The following is a 17,965-nucleotide window of genomic DNA, read 5'->3' on the forward strand; positions in this document are numbered from 1 at the left end:
GTAATAAATTTTAAAGTTTTTTAAATTTGCTCCCTTAACCAAAAAAGAGGCAGAATAGGACTTAAAGCATGAAGCCAGGCAACTTAAGTATTCTGTTGATGAGAACACATCACTGCCAATCCAAAAACTGAGGTGATGTTCTAATTCTGATTGTCTTGTGATGTCTTCCCCTTGCTCCTTCCCTTTCGGCAAATGAGGAAACTGCTATGCTGCCATTGCTTCAGCATAGCTGCAGCACTAATAGACCATAATGCCAGTTAGACAGTGGGACCAGCACTTGTATTTGCAACCTTAAAATTTTTGCGATTCTCCGAAAGATGCTCATGAATTCCTATAGGTTGTAACCTACAATTTGAGGAATATTTATTCAATTTTATTTATTTATTAAATGGACATGCTACCCATCTCACAATCCAGAGATTAGCTAGGTGGTTGAGTGTAAGCTTGATGGCATGACAATTAAGTTGAAATATACCTATCTAAAAATTGTACTCAAGGAACAGTCATTAATATATTATGATCAAAACTGGACAGCAGTAAGAAACACAAGTGATACAAGGAACACTTTTGTTTAAATGAACAGAATTCTTATCAAACACTGCATATAGATGACACAAAATTGGTTTGCATAACTTAACTCATACAAACCAAAAACAATATTAAATGACACAGTGTAAAAATTAGTCAAATAAGCTGAAAGTAACAGTATTAAATTAACATAAAAAATGAATAAAATCTTCAATTAGCAAACAATTACAAATTCAACTACCAAATAGCATGGAGGATATATGGGTTGGTCATAGCATTCCAAACAGTTGACTGTAAATTTAATATGAGGCAGCAGTGGAATATGGCTGCAAAAAGATAATGCAACTTTAAGCTACATTAGTATAATTTCCAAATCACAAGAAATAATAATTCTATACTTGTTTAGGTTCCACTTCAAGTACTGGGTGTAGTTCAGAACACACCATTTTAAGAAGAATTCAGAGAAATTGGAGCAGACCCAAATAATGTGTCTCAGAAAGTTCAGACTGCCACAGGAGCTGTAGATACAGTTCTACAGAGGAATTATTGAGTTTGTCATTTGTACTTCTATAACTATCTAGTCGGTACAGCAACCAGACAGGTCACGTGTACATTTCCAAAGATAGTTAGGACTGCAGAAAAAACAACTGCAACCAGCCTGCCTTTCATTGAAGACCTGGATATTGCACAGTCAGAAAGGAGGGCTGAGAAAATATCTAGACACCCACCACCACCACATCCTGGACATAAACTGTTTCAACTCTTCTCCTCAGGACACTGCTACAGGACACTGCATGCCAAAACTACTACACATACAGTTTTTGTCCCCTCGTATCATCACTCTGCTGATTCCCACAGGACTGTCTTTTGTCTAAGGCTATTTACTCACATACTAGGGCTATATTACCCTTCTCATCTTGTCTACTACCTTCTCCTATTATTATCTTACGATTGTATTCCTTTGTTGTTTGTATGTATACTTGAGAGCTTATGCACAGAGAGACAAATTCCTTGTGTGTACGTACAATCACAATTGGACAATAAAATATTATTTCTATTTCTATTTCTTTTCTCAATAAGAACAATCCAAGAACCAGAAACTAAATTCTATGAAGAAAGATTGAGGAAGAGGAGTATGTTAAATATTTTTCAAATATCAAAAAGAGTCATATACAAAAACTTTCTTATTTTAGAGCACAGGATCTGGAATAGTTGATAAAGGAGAATATTTGTAGCTCAGGGTTGGAATGAAGGATCCTTGGTGCTCTCTGAGCTTGGTTGTTTTTTGCAGATGTTTCATTACTCAAATTAAATAACATAATCAGTGTTAATCTGGAGTAGGATTGCCTCAATTCATATTCTAGTGGCATGCCCTGTTAATTGGTGGGAGATCTTGGTGGCTGGCCTGTTTACTGTTAGCTTGTTTGGCAACTTCTTGACTGGGATATTAATTATTTCTTTACTGTCAATCTGATGTTAATCTTGGTGTTAATTTGGGTGATGAGTGCTGATGGGAAGGTATTTTGGTCTTTTTGTTCGCTTTCTGGCTTGTTGATTATCTGTTTTGCGCAGTATGATGTTGTTTAGGTCAATGTGTCTATTGATTTGATATTGATTAGATATTGATAGCATTTTTGGACTTGGCTTAGTTTAGGATGGTCATGGCTTCCCCATGAAACTATGGTTAAGTCTGTCCATATATATGCTCCTGGACCCCATCAGTGGACATTCCTTAACTGATGGGGTCCGCAGCATGCTCCCTCTGCTGGCATGGTTGGGGTGGGCCAATCCTATTGTGGTGAGATGATTCTTCAGATAGCCTGGACCCATGCTATGAAGGGTTTTCAAGGTGATAACCAATACCTTGAATTACACTGGGAGCAAGCCAGCAACTAATGTAGCTGAACAACAATGTAACATGAGCCACCCTAGGAACCCCAAGAACAGCCCATGCCACCACATTATGCATCGGCCGTAGCTTCCAAATACACTTTAATACCCATATAAAGCAAACTGTAATAGTCTAGGCATGAAATGACCAAGGGTTGAATAACTGAGCACAAGTACCCCAAATCCATTGATGATACTTCAATCAATGGTGACAAATGATCTCATCCAGCGACTTTATGAAATGTTTAAAAAGAGTGGAAAGAGTACTGAGCCCTGCAACATGCCATAAAGGGGTGGCTTTGGCTCTTTCACTCCTTATTAACACCAATCGGGACCGGCTTTGAAAGAAGGAACCAAACCAATGCAAGACTGCGCTGTGCAGCCCAAAACCCTACAGACCCTACAGACAACCCAAAAGGATACCTGATTAATGGTATTGAAGGCTGCTGAAAGCAAGTATGGTTGCACCCCCCCATCCTGCTCTCGCCAAACATCAGCAAGTGTGACCAATGCTATTTCTATCCCATAAATGGGCCTAGATCTTGACTGGAAGAGGTCCAGATAATCAGGTTCATTCAGGACCCTCTGAAGCTGCCAAGCAATCGCCTTTTCTACTACCTTCCCTAAGAAAGGTTAGAAACTAGAGGAAAAGTGTCCAGGTAGGTGGGATCAAGAGATGGATGTTTTTAGGGGGCGAACCAGGGCCTCTTTAAAAAAGCCCCGGGAAACTCTTCCAGCAGTGAGGAATTGATCACTACCTGAACCCACCTAGTAGTCACTATCCTGAAAGCTTTCATCAATCAGGACAGACAAGGATCTAATTGACAGGAGATGCATTCACAGCACCGAGGATCCTGTCCACTTCATCAGGTCTAGCAGGATTGAACTGTTCTCAGATAACTGGGTAAGACTGTTCTAAGGGCATCTCACATGAACCAACACTACTGCCAGGTGCCAGCTGGGAATGAATCTGAATGACTTTGTATGACCAGCACCCTTTCTGACGCTGTTGTAACTCCAAACAATTGTTTTATGAACAGTTGTAAGTCAAGGACTACCTATACACTTTAAAAAATATGTTGTTCCAGTTGTTTAAAAAATGATACCTAATGTTTAATTACAACCACTATCATTTGATAAACTATATGTCATAACATTTTAAAACTTATCTAAAGAGGGTGCCATAGCCTTATTTTAATTTTCAAATATTTTACCACTGAAAAGTCTTCACACAGCAGTAAAATAAACCTGATTATATATTACTTTTTGTAAATAGCAAAAAAAGGGAACAAACTTCAAATTTGTTTAGGTATTTATCTATATGCTTGGTCAATCTAATACTAAATAAAAAGCTGTATTTTACAATACTAGGAGAGAGGAGAACTGCTGATATCACATTGGCCTTATCAATGACAATACATATAAATATATTAAATGTAAATGACAAGATGACATTCTGCTCTCAGCTAGCATTTCTTATCACCTTTTCAACCTTCATTTGCTTATAACAGTGCTAAGTACAATTTTTACTAAAAACACTGAAAATATTACAAATTATTTTTTATTTATTTTGGAAATCTATTTAAATAAAATATTTCAGGTTATGCTAAAATATTAACTAAACAAAAATTACTTGATGCTACAAATTATAATATGGTATTACAGAAGAATTTTTTAATTTACCCTTTTCAGTAAAAAAGCAAAGGGCAAGAGTTCATAGAACTATTTTTATAAATTCTAAAATATTTTAAATCTTTCAAATAACAATGTTATATAAAGAAAGTAAGTCATAATTTAATTATACCTTATTATAACGATCATGAGGAACAGACTGCAAGACGATAGGTTCCATTGTAGAAACATTTGCAAACTGCACCTCGGGAATGTACAGAGCACAAACCACATGAGCCCAACCTATAAAAAGTTAATTTAATTTTATTCTTAACATTTTTGACAATGTAAATAGAATAAATTCATATCAAGAAACTTCTGTATGATTTGCATGTAATTTTAATTATTTAATATTCATATAACATATAGCATATATCATATACAGACAGGATAAGATTATAACAGATTCTTCACAGAGCTACATGCCTAACATTTAAACAGCGAAAATGATCAGAAAACAAAAACTACATTCTTATACTTTATTTACTCTTTTATTAATTACCATTAAAATCAATGAGCTTATGTTTAATTTACACATTGCAGAAACTGGAACATCAATAATAATAATAATAATAATAATAATAATAATAATAATAATAATAATAATAATAATAATAATAATAATGAAACACAAAGGCCTTTAAATATAAAAACCTATTTCCATACAGCATATTTTCATATAGGTCTTTCTATAAAAGTAATTACTACATTCCTAGATAGTTATCTAGAATAGCATTTTATGCCATAAATCAAGACATAATTTAGTACTATTTCAATAGTATGCAGCATATTACATAGACAAATATAATTAATTCCTAAGTTAGGATATAGGCACACAGGTACAGATCTGCCTTATTTCATATCTCCTGCAGTTTCTGAAAAAGTCACAAATTTGTGCTAGAATAAGGAAATGTAAATATCTGGCATTGTATCTTTGAATCCATATTGAATCCATATCTTAATCTACAACTTCGCTAATTTATAAACTCCCTATATTATGTCCTCAACTGCTGCATATGAGAAATTTTCCTGGCAGTTTAATGTAATAATTTCCTAAAATTAAAATAAAAAAAATACAGAATGGTGGGAATTACAAAAAGCAAAAGCATTATTTCATAAAAAATACAGTTCCACACCCACTAAATATATATTCTAATATCTCCCTCAATAGAAAACATCACATATTAGAAGAACATGACAAGTATGATGGAATGATGGAAACAATTTTATATATTCCACGTTCTATAAGCTTCCCTTGTCTACCATGCTTTGCTGGTACTGCACTCCTATTTTAAATATTCCAGCTCTGCTTTTATAGATTCCTCTCCTTCACATTATTCCTTTTTTTAAAAAAATGTCCTTGAATTCGTTTTACTAATTCATGCTAATTATTCCAAATCTTGGTCCAGCTTATCGATTTTCTCTGTTTACTTCTGTAATGAAATTGTAGAAACTGTCCATTTTATTTTTTCAAAAGATAGAATGTTTAAAGACCAATGACCATGTTTTATATTAAATTATCTTAATGTATGTATTACTATAAAATGTTAACAATTTAAGATTCGTAAGATATAAAACAAAGATCACCAATCATACAATCAACTTCTCTACTAAAAAGTTGGGATTCACTCATTTCATTAGGCACCTTACTGTATAAGAGCACTGTATTTTAAAATTACATAAAATGTAAAATAATATTCTCATAACCAAATTAAATAAGGAAGTATATGCTTTGGATGTCATATTTTTTGGTTTTTATCTTTTTAAAGAGCTTTTGTAAGAACTCTAATCTGAACTGAATTGTAATGATAATGCTTTGCCACTGCATGACCCATGCAGATAAGCTTGTCCAGTGGCCACTGAAGTCAGATTGTTTGCTTTGGGACCTTATTCCCTTGTGATAAGCAATATTTTATGAAAAGATGCATTTTATTCCAATGCAAAAAATAAGCAAAAGCTACACATAAATGTAATATTACTTTTGAGTCTCCTTTTTTCCTGAAGAAACTACCAATACCTCACTTGAAGAGAGCTTGATTCGTGAAATTAGAAGAATACTGCTTCTATAATATGGCACATCTCCGAAGATTCTAAATTTGTGTTTTGCTACATTCAATTATCTTTAACGAAGAAGCCCTTATAACACAAAAGGAAAACCCAACCATTTCATTGAACCTATACTATAAATAAGGTCCACTTTTGACCTACTATTCATACAAGAATTACATTTAGGTGCCTACACATTCTCAAAAGAAAGCTGTTCCGTACACATACAATCAATCCCAGATTTAAAAAAAATACTAACACTTAGCCAGCCTCTTCCCCCCACACACTCTCTATGTATCTGTGTGTGTGCCTGTGTCTGAAGAAAGACAGTCTCTTCCCTTCAGTTGGTATACCTACAGAAACTCAATAGTTTCTTCAAAATTTTAGCTACTTAAAGCTGCTATAAATTTCTCAGTGGGAAGTTCCCAAACCTGTTTTCATTAAATTCAGAGTTTTCAAAATCTTATTTCTCTGCTTATATTTGTTTGTTTTATCAATTGTGAAACTGCAGTTTCTATAGCCTAATTTAAGAAACTGTACTGCACTAAATGAAAAAAATGCTTATATTATTTCTGTATCTATAAAATCCAACTATATACAGTGGTATCTAATTCTTTCAAATGTTCAATATTTCTTCATAAATATGACCTATAATGTGATCTTCCCCACGTCCTAAAACTAGATAAAGAGAACCCACTTTTTAGAAAAATGAGTCAAAAACATATCTATTCAGTGATTTATTGAGGAAAATGATCCAAAGCTATATATTTTTGTGTGATAAAAGTGTGTGAACCTTTGCTTTCAGTAATTGGTATGCAGCAATAACTGCAACTAAACTTTTCCTCTAACTGTGATTAGTCCTACACATCATCTTGGAGGAACTGTAGCCCATTCCTCCTAATACAACAGCTTCAATTCAGGGATATTAGAAGCCTTTCATAAACTGCCCACTTTAGACCCCTCCACAATTTTTATATGGTTAAAGTCAGGATTTTGACATGGCCATTCCAAAACATTAAATTTCTTCTGTTTCCTTGGTTGTACAACTTGTTTTGCAGAACTGTCTTGCTGCATTCCTTTGAGCTTCAGTTAATGGACAAATACTCTCCTGTAGAAATTGCTAGTACAATTCAGAATTCACAGTTCCATCCATGTTGTCAGGCCATCCTGGTCCAGACCCAAGCCCAAATCATTACTGCCACCAGCATGCTTCACAAATAGGATAAAGTTCTGATACTGGGATGCTGTGTTTTCCCTTTTGCCAAACGTAACATTTTTTAATTCAAGCCAAAAAAATTCTTATTTCAGTGTCATCCGTCACAGAACATTCTTCCAATGGCCTACTGGCTTATCTATATGGACTTCTGCAAACTATAGACAGGCAGCAGTTTTCTTTTGTAGAATAGCAGCTATCTTCTTGCAAGCTTACCATGCATACCACTAATGTTCAGTTTCTCTGGATGGTTCTCCTACAAACAATAATATACACCAATGCGACAGAGGCCTTTAGTTCCTTAGAACTAAGGAAGACTGGGGCTCTCCGAGATCTCCTAGACCTAGAGTATTATACACCTTGTTCAGTGTGATGTTGGTTGGCCAACCACTCCTGAAGGGGATAACAGTGGTACTGAATTGTCTCCATTTGTACATAATCTTCTGAATGTGGAATGTTAGAATCCAAAACTTTAGAAATAGATTTCTACCAGCTTGGTGAGCTGTTTGTCAGAGATTCTCAGAAATCTCCAAACATGTGTTATGAACATTATTAGACTTGTATACCCAGAATTCTATTATTTAAGTAAGGCAGGACCTCACTCACGTACACCTGATTATGAATGCACACAAATATGTAATTTTGGATTATATTCCTCAGTGAACAAATATGATTTTTTACTCATTTATGTTTCTTTATTCAGTTTTAGGATTTTGAGGATAGCATTTTATATTTTATTTCTGTAATATTTATACACATGTACTTCATTTGTGTGAGCAGCAGGCACACGTGCTTATCACTCAGGCAGAACCATCCTCTCTCCCTCCACCACTCTGCCAGTCCACAAAACAGGAAAGGTTGGGGAACTCTGCAATATATGATTTTAGTGTGAAGACAACATAATAAAATAGCCAATATCCAAAACAGTGTCAGTTTTTCCCTTTATTTTATCAAAACTTTTTAAATAGTGTACCATTTATAGTAAGGTACACTATTAAACATCTACTGCTATATAAAACATTCATATAATATACTATTATATTTCTCAACTACTCTGTTGTAAAAAAGATTTAGCCAAATTTAGGTTTATCTGAGAAACATTTTAAGGCACCCTTTGATGTTAAACAATAATGATTAAAGATAAAAGTAGTTAAATATCCTTCGCTATTGTTTCTAACAGAAAATTATAAAGTAAAATTCAAATCAAGTTACCAAAACTCAAAACAATTATAGGCTCTCAACAATTGAACAGTCAGTGTGCAGCATGGAAGATGTACAAAATGTAATAGGTTGCTTTGGGATTCCAGAAAAAACATTGATACAATTTTTCTTTCCTTAAAAATCATAATCATTTACAAGTGTTTGCATTAATGCATCTCACCTTCTTTCTACAATAGAAAGCAATATGTTTTTCTGCTGAGCTAAATCAGCCATGTTCTTGAATAAAACTTCCTATTTATAGTTCTTTACACTTGTCAACTAAACATTTTTTCACAATTTCCAAGTAGTTCTCAGTTAACAGCTATGCTGAAGTTGCAAAAGCAATGAATGAGTTCTACTTACAACTGATCTTCAAAGTTCTGGCTGGTACAGCACCTTCCTACCGTAGTCATATGATCATCATTTATTACTTTTCCTGCCAGCTTCCCACAAGCAAACTCAGTAGGGAAATAGGCAGGGAAGGTTACAAATCACTTCTGAAAGTAGCTCCTGCTGCTTTTCTCCCAAGGAACCATGTAACCACTCTTCACATCTGCTTTTGTTAAATACTGTATTTTCAACAGCATTTTACTAAATGCACATCATTTTTATCAACACACAACACACACACACACACGCACACACACACACACACACACACACACACACACACACACACACACATATATATATATATATATATATATATATATATATATATATATATATATATCTTATGCATCTAGTATAAGAAAAATATTTAAGCATTTAATGAATTCCTGAATATGCTAATATTTTTCTTTATACTAAATCTCTGTATTTGATCACCAGAGTCCTACCTGCAGCTATATTTATTAATATGGAGTGAAATATCTAGTCTGTAGCTGTTCTGTATGGCATGCCGCAGAGCTCAGTATTGTCTCTACTCTTTTTAAGATGAAGTCACTGGGTGAGATCATCCAACGCCATGGGATAAGGTATCATCGGTATACCGATGATACTCAACTTTGTGTCTCCATCTAAGGCAGGCATGTCAAACTGCCGACCCACAGGCTGGATACATCATACTGAAACTGCGCCCACTCCATTGCTGGCAATGGGGAAAAAGTCATGATATGTCGCAAGTTTGACATGCCTGGTCTAAGGTGACACAAATGTTACTGGTGCTGCTCTCTCATGGTGCCTGGAGGCTGTGGGGGCCTGGATGGGAGACCACAGTCTTCAGCTGAATCCTGGTAACATCAAGTGACTTTGGGTACATGGAGTCTCAGGAACCAGGAGTTTAATATATTGCACTTCCCCAGACAAACCCAGTGTCAATTAGGGGGTCCTTCTAGATTCACAATTCCTGCTTGAGGAGCAAATCACAGTCCTGGCTAGAAGAATGCTTGGAATATCATCCCACTTGAGGCGAAATCCACCCTCACCCTCTTAGCCTTCCAAAATAACCAGAAAACCTGGCTTTGCCAAATAGCTTGGGTCCCTGAAGGTGTTCCATTTTGGAGGTGGCTAGTAGATTTATAGAAGACCCCCACACACCCCGTCTACCCATTGGTTCTTTTTATCAATTTTAACATTAATTTTAAGGTTTTAATTTTTAATGTCTAATGTTTTAATTCTGTAATTTTTTTCCTTCATTTATGGTATTATAAGCCATGCAGAGTTGCTTGGTAATGATGGATGGCATAACTAACTAAATATATAAATACATAAATAAATATTTGACTAAAATATTAAGAATGTCCCAATTCTGAATACCTATTTAATTTGACAAAACCTCACAAACAAAACAGATAGAATCCTGCAGGATATAATTACAAAACTGAATCTAAAATTAATTAAATATGATCTTTTCTTATTGTTATGCAGAAGGAATGTTAAAAGCAATCTAAAATCATTGATACTGAAAAGTATCAGCTAATGTTGATTAGCTGAACCCATGTTTTATCACTTTGAATATCTACAGGTATTTTAAAAGAATATCAAATTTCACATTGCAGTCCAGCTGGTCCAATTCAATGTTCCTTCAAGCAATTTGGACATCTTCTAACTAAGGAATGAGCAACTATGCCTAAAAGCCGAAAATGGCTTCCTCTTACTAAGTTCCCTGTCATTATGCTATCATATCTCAGGATGGAAGAAAGGCTAAGTTTCAGTAACAAAGGATTTTTTTTAAAAAAAAACTTTTCTTAAAAATTGTACTTGCAACTTATGGCTGTCGTTCCTGGCTATGAATAAACTTCCCATGTATACCTTTCAACAAAAGATTCCCCAAATTTTCTGTGTCATTTTTGTTGTTGCTGTTTTTGTTTTTGGCACATTGGGTCAGTTGTGACTCCTAGCAGGTACACAGACTAGTCCCTAAAGTTTTCTTAGCAGTATTTCAGAAGTGGCTTGCCACTGCCTTCTTCTAGGTCTGAAAGAGAATGACCTGCCCCAGGTCACCCAGCTGGTTTTGTGACTAAGGCAAGGCTAGAACTTACAGTCTTCCAAGCTGTAGCTTGGTTGATTAATCATTACAATCTGGTCATAAAGTCCAATATGAATATCTGAAGAAGCCAAGGTGAAAATGAAATCCATGTAATCAATTCATGCCATTAACCCCCAACAGTCAGGGTAGTAGAAAGAACAGAGGTAATCTCAATCTTATTAGGGCTACTACTGACAAAAAAAACAGGCAACTGGCTAGCTGCTATAAAAAGGTAAGTGTCAAAATACCTTTTTCTGGAGAATTTACCCTTTTCTGGATAACCTCTGCAGTTTATATGATTCAAGTATGACAGAGGGAGTTAAAGACAGATCATTTTATTATGTCACTAATCATTTGAGCCATACCACTACATGTAATGCATTAATGGATTAATATTGATCAATCATTGAACACAACACATTCCCATATAGCAGGGGTCTCAAACTACCAGCCTGCAGGCCAGATGTGTCATGGTGAAACCGCACCCATCCCATTGCCGGAAATGGAAAAAAAATCGTAATATGTCGCAACACGTCACATGACATTGTGAGTTTGACACCCCTGCCATATAGCTAAACTGTAGAATTTCCCTAGGCTCAGTCTAGCCACACACTATCAAAAGGCTTGATGCTGACTAATATCACTAATCCCACACTTGACCAATCCCACACTTGAAGCAGATTATTCTAATATCCAAAAGTAATAATATTATTTCATGTACTCAAAGACACAGTATTGAAAAATACAGATTAATTCCACACCATTCACCCACTATTTAATGGTTTCACAGTAGATCTTTTAGGCTTTAAGAAAGAGTGCTATGTTTAAATGTGCAATGGTGCATTTATGAACAGTTCCAACAATAATGCTTAAAGCTATACAGTCTACCAAAATCCATAACTTATTTCTTTTCTACATAAGTCTGTGATGGAGTACCTCACTTTATTTACAAATCTTCACAAAGAGACTGAGAGGCTGAATCAATCTTATCATACACAAGGTAAATGCCTATGTTGAATACGCAAATAGTAAAGTTACTTTTGAAAATAAGGACCTTTTTAAAAATAAGTTTACAATGGTTTATTTATATCAAAATTTACTACATGGCAAATCTTGCCTCTTGAAACTCAACATGGAGATTTTTTATTAAATATTAAAAATAAACATAGATAAGATAGATAGATAGGTAGATAGATAGATGATAGATAGATAGATAGATAGATAGATAGATAGATAGATAGATAGATAGATTGATTGATTGATTGATTTTCTAAGGATACCATACTAATTTTGCACTAGGATTTTTATAAATAAAAGTATAATGTAGATTTAGGGTTAGAAAAATGCTGACTCAAAAGCTAGGGTGTGACATTCTTTATAAACTAAGAGATCCCCAGTCAAATCTTAGAAAATGACAACAAAACTATTGCATTGTTAAGTTAGCTTTCAACCAAGCAGATGCTTTTGAAAAATCCTGCTATAAAACTAACAAAGAATGCTGTTCTACAGCATTCCTGATCGTCATCCAATTGGAGCAGATTTCAATCCCAACAAAGCCTTTACATTTAACAAAACTAAAGAACTTCACTGTGTATACTAAAGACTTCCAAACAAATTAAAAACAAGATTACCACAAAGTCACACACACACACACACACACACACACACACACACACACACAAAGGAGAGACAGAGAGAGACTAGATTTCCCCTTACAATTAATTTGTAAGTTTCCCTTACAATGGAGTCTCTAAGTTACATAAAAGGAAAACATGATATAAAAAGGAAAACATACTATATGGTTACTAATTTTGTCTTTCAGTTGCCATAATCAAGGACAGTTAAACAAGAAAAGGCATTCAAGTTTGAAAAAGACTGAAACCAACATGTACATAGTGATTCATTTTTATTGAAATCTGGCTATATATTATCAACTACAGAAAGCTTCTGGATTTTAAATTAGAGTGAAATGTTATACAAAAAAAGATCAAGATGCTTTGCTAGTTTCTCAGATTAAAAACAATTATGCAATACTATAACATTAAGTGAAACAATTTACTAAAAATGGACAGGATAGTAACTAAGCACACAAAAATTGGGAAAAGTCACCACAGCCTAAGAACAATTACAAAGAAATCATCAAGATGCATCCTTTGCCTTCATATTTAGCAATTCTGCACATTAGATCTCTGTCCTTTATCTTTAAGATAGTTCACAATTTTTCAAGGTTTTAATCTGAACTTTAGTAATTCAAAACACACAAAAAACTGGGAGACAATTTTATTGTGATTTTTTTTCCTGGCAAAAAAGCCATGTTTTCCTAGAAAAATTTAGAAAGATTTTCATGTTTAGGCATGCATTATTAGGAAGAGAGTTCTTAAGATATTTCTAAAAAAGTGTATCTCTTCTAATAATGTAAAATTATTAACATCAATAAGTAATGTTTGATAGATCATTTATATTTCAAAATTTGTGTGCAGCCATACATGGCAAATATGTATCTCCCAGAATATCTAACAGCATGTAATATAAAATACCATCCATGTGACTTATGGAAAACACTATAATAAAAGAGTATCTATGTAGAAAAATCTCAAAAGTAACATCAAGTTAGCCAGGTTGCAACACATTATTTGCAGCACACTAAAGCACCACTAGATGGCATTGGACAGATAAAAAGTGGTTTTAAAAAAAGGTAAGAAAAGAAAAAAGGGAGATTATAGCCACCATGCAATTTTACTCATTAACATACAAGATTCTTTGGATGGACCTGGTTTCTTTGCCCAAGAGAATCATTACCATCAGCTGGCCCATGAGAAAGTTTCCTGGAGAGGTGGCAGAAAGTAAACATAATCTTAAGAGAAGTCTACTCAGCTAGATTCCCCTATCATCCTAGGATAACTATCACCATCTGAAGCATCATGAAAAATAATTTGTTTTTAAATAATACCATTTTTCTTTCTAAATACTCTGGGAGTAAGATAGAATTATAATAATAAATGTGTTCACTATCATCTTAAAAGAATCCCTTAACATAGATTTAAGCCCATGCTTAGCTTGACTTGCCCCAACTTTTCTTTTACCTTTTCTTATCACGTTGTTCTCACTTTTACAAAGTATCTAAAATATCAGAATATTCACAAGAGTAGATTTTCTAAAGCAAACTTCTAAAATGAGTTTACAACTCATATCACTTCTAAATAATGTGATAGATATGCAAGGATCAAGTGAATTATAGACTAAAGCATGTGGAAGACATCAGATTATTATAAGTCTTCTCCAGGGCCATCATATGTTGTTACCCTTAAGTGCTTTCTAGAAATCATCCAGAATTCCTATAGAACAGCAGAAACCATTCTGAAAAATCTACTGCATCCATAGAATCCAGAGGGAAAGCCATCTTAATTATCATAAAACTTGGTGCTTGTGTTCTTACATTATAACTGGTTACAATAACATCACAGCATCCTCTCAAGCATTAACTAAATGGAGTAGCAACATAGCACACACACACACAGTCATGTTTAAGTGAAAACTCTTAAAAGTAGCATTAAAAAACACCATCCATTTTTAATCAGATAGAATTTGTGTAAAGATCCAAACCTTGCTTTGTTATGAAATTTATATTTAAAAAGGAAAACTGAATTTATTTTTATTTGTAAGGATCAGTTTGTAGGAAAAGAAAAATTTTCATCTCTTTCCACAATTTGCCAAAGCAGAAGTGGAAGATAATAATTTTAAAGTAGTTTTACAGTATTCTATCACTGAATACTTGCACCTCATTTTAGACATGCAACTTGAGAACAGTGTAGATGGAATTATAAAGTACATTTAGTCACATACTGTACACTAAAGAATTTCTTCATCAATTCAGAGTACAATTTTTATATAGCCCTCTAACATAATACTATTCTCTTATTTACCATGTGTAACAATATATGAATTAAGGAAAAAATGATTTTCTCAAATTCATGACATGTAAAATTAAACAATTTTATATTGATGAACCAAATACAATAAATAGTATACAAAAGTTTCTGATATTTTTACTATCAGAAAATTTATAGATTGTAACTCATATTGAAGTCCAATTAATTGTATTATTTTTTAAAATTTGATTTATATGGCTGTTCAACTCGCAAAAATGACTTTGACCAAGTTATAAGTGGTTAAAAGCTTAAATATAAAGGAACTAAAAAAAACACTCAGACAGAATAACAGAATAATCAAGGAACAAGCATTACATATTCTATTCCAGATGTTTCACTTCTAGACATTTTTTATACCTTCAGAAACAGAACTATAGAAAAAGGGGTAAGCCGTTATTTAAAATGTAATTTCATAAGCAAAGAATTTTAAAGGAAAGTTTTTAAATACTTACCACCACCATCAGTCCTCTTTAAAGCACCATCCTTGTGAGGGCACAACTCACATTTCTAAAGGAAAATAAACACAATTATGAACAACAACAAAAGAAAAACATAATGTATGTTTTAACTTAATCTTTAACTTGTAATTTAGTTTTCCAGTTAGGAAAAGCCATTAGTAAGATAATTTTTCATGTATTAAAACCCTTCCTTTGCCTTAATCAGAGCTCCATATTTCCTCATGATTGTTACTAATTCCATATGAATTTACACTGATCCACGGGAGATAAGAAAAATTTCTGAAACTAATTTCTTTTAGTTTTGTGTATACAGGTAGTCCTCAAGTTACGGGTATAATGGAGCCTGCCCATTTCACTCGTAACTCAGAAACTCATGGGAGTGAATCTCGTACCTTGAACAATCCGTCTCCTCTCTGCCTTGGTTTCTGCCTTTGAGGGAGAGGAGATTCCATGGAAGCTCCTGGGTGCCCATAATATCGTGCAAGTTCAGGCACCGATCCTCTTTTACAGAGAATGGGAGTCTGAACTCTTGTCTTCTTTGCTCCCGCCCCAAATCCTTTCCGCCACTGCCAGAACAATTTTCATCAGGAAGGAGACCTTGGGGAAACTGGAAGCTCCGTCTGCATGCAAATGCACACTTAGAAACAGAGCAAAACGCAGCCACGAGAGCTTCCAGTCTCTGTCAGGTCTCCGTCAAGGTAAAAAGAGTTTGAGCGCCTATCGGGCACTTGGAAACCAAGCATTTCCTTCATTTTCAAACACTCCACAGAACGCTGAAACACTTTTTATCCCAACAGAGACCTGACAAAGAATGCAAGCTCCGTGTATCCAGAATGGGACACTTGGGAAACAGAGCAGACAGCTCCATTTCTAAGTGTGCATTAGCAGCCATGTGGAGCTTCCAGTCTCCTTCAGGTCTCCTGTTTCAGCACCTATGGAGCACTTCAAAATGCAGGGATGTGTCACGATGTATTGCGATTATTTTTTTTGCATTGCCGAAGCTGGGGTGGGTGTGGCCTCTGTATGATGCAACCGGCACTAGGGCATCTATGACAAGACTTTGGAGCAGCTCTGCACAACATGGAATTTGCCAGCCAAATCGCCTTGTGTGGCCTGGAGTTTTCTGAAATTCATTAAATCCCCTGCTGCCAATGTTGCCACTGCAAGGATCCACCATTACACCACCACCCAGAAAGACACACTACTGAGCACCTCAATACCTCCAAGACTTATCAACACTGTCAGCACTCTCCCTATCACTGTGCTATTTGCTGCCAAACAACTGATTAGCATGCCAGGTATTCTTTTGTGACCTGTGATTATTTTAAATTTATCAATGTGGCTTTTTCCCCTCTAGAAGTTCTGCAAGTCTAGTCCAGCTAATACAATATTATAGGAAAAGGAAGCAATGTAACTCAAAAAGTAAATGGAAAAAGAAAAATAATGTCAAGCAACAGAAAGCCGAGAGACTGACGTTATGGAAGAACAGTAAGGAAGGCCTGATGAGATGATCCAAAGTTTTAAAATGCTTAGATTAGGTTTGTAAAAGAAAGATTTTGGGAGACTAGATAAAAAGTGCTAAATGTAATAATAATTAAATTGGCATATATTTTAAACTTCCATTTTCATGTCACCCATGTTGAATCTTAATAAAATTAATTTTCATCCAGCTTAATACTCATAAGAGCAACTATTTTATGAAAGAATGTTCTATGATACTAAATGTGATGATAATCTGTAAAGTACATTTTAATAAGGCTGAATATTTATTTATTTATTTATTTATTTATTTATTTGGGACTTATATGCCGCCCTATCTCCCGAAGGACTCAGGGCAGCTAACAACAATAACATACAATAATACAGAAGTTAAAAGAAAATTAAATTAATGGCCCCTGTAGAATAAATTAAAATTAAAATAAATTAAAAATTACAGTTAAAAATTAAAAACATAATTAAAATCCCTGTCAGTCCAGGTCAGCCAGGTGGAAAAGGAGTGTTTTGAGGCCGCGGCGAAAGGACTAGAGATCTGGGGCCATCCGAAGCTCGGGGGGGAGCTGGTTCCATAGGGCTGGCGCTCCCACAGAGAAGGCCCTCCCCCTGGGGGTCGCCAGCCGACATTGTCTAGCCGACAGAACCCTGAGGAGGCCTTCTCTGTGTGAGCACACTGGGCGATGGGAAGTCGTTCCTGGCAGCAGATGGTCCTGCAAGTATCCTGGGCCTAAGCCATGTAGGGCTTTAAAGGTAAGTACCAGCACCTTAAATCTCACCCGGAGGACAACTGGTAACCAATACAACTCACGCAGGAGGGGTGTAATGTGGGAGTATTGGGGTGCTCCCATCACTACCCGCGTGGCCGCACTCTGCACCAGGTGAAGCCTCCGGATGGTCTTCAAGGGCAGCCCCAGGTAGAGAGCATTGCAGTAATCTATACAGGAGGTAACGAGTGCGTGGGTGACTGTACGTAGGGCATCTCGGTCCAGAAAAGGGCGCAACTGGCGTACCAGGCGAACCTGGGCAAATGCCCCCCTAGCCACGACTCCAATATGATCTTCAAAAC

The 17,965-nt window shown here is 35.2% G+C and overlaps 1 protein-coding gene across 4 annotated transcripts in view; it reads right to left on the bottom strand.

Annotated features, from left to right (window-relative positions):
- The window catches only part of MLLT10 (MLLT10 histone lysine methyltransferase DOT1L cofactor), a 127,564-nt gene that overhangs the window by 96,055 nt on the left and 13,544 nt on the right, over positions 1-17,965 (bottom strand). For all 4 annotated transcript variants that reach the window (XR_014494248.1, XM_083377983.1, XM_083377982.1 and 1 more), the window contains 2 exons: positions 15,400-15,454; positions 4,223-4,332 (listed from right to left, as the gene is read on the bottom strand). Coding sequence is in view for 3 of the 4 variants with exons in the window: in XM_083377983.1 (XP_083234109.1) it covers positions 4,223-4,332; positions 15,400-15,454 (165 nt within the window). In the remaining variant the exon portion in view is untranslated. The remainder of the gene's footprint in view (positions 1-4,222; positions 4,333-15,399; positions 15,455-17,965) is intronic.

The sequence above is a fragment of the Vipera ursinii genome, assembly GCF_947247035.1.
Source record: "Vipera ursinii genome assembly, chromosome: Z".
In the NCBI taxonomy this organism is placed as follows: domain Eukaryota; kingdom Metazoa; phylum Chordata; class Lepidosauria; order Squamata; family Viperidae; genus Vipera; species Vipera ursinii.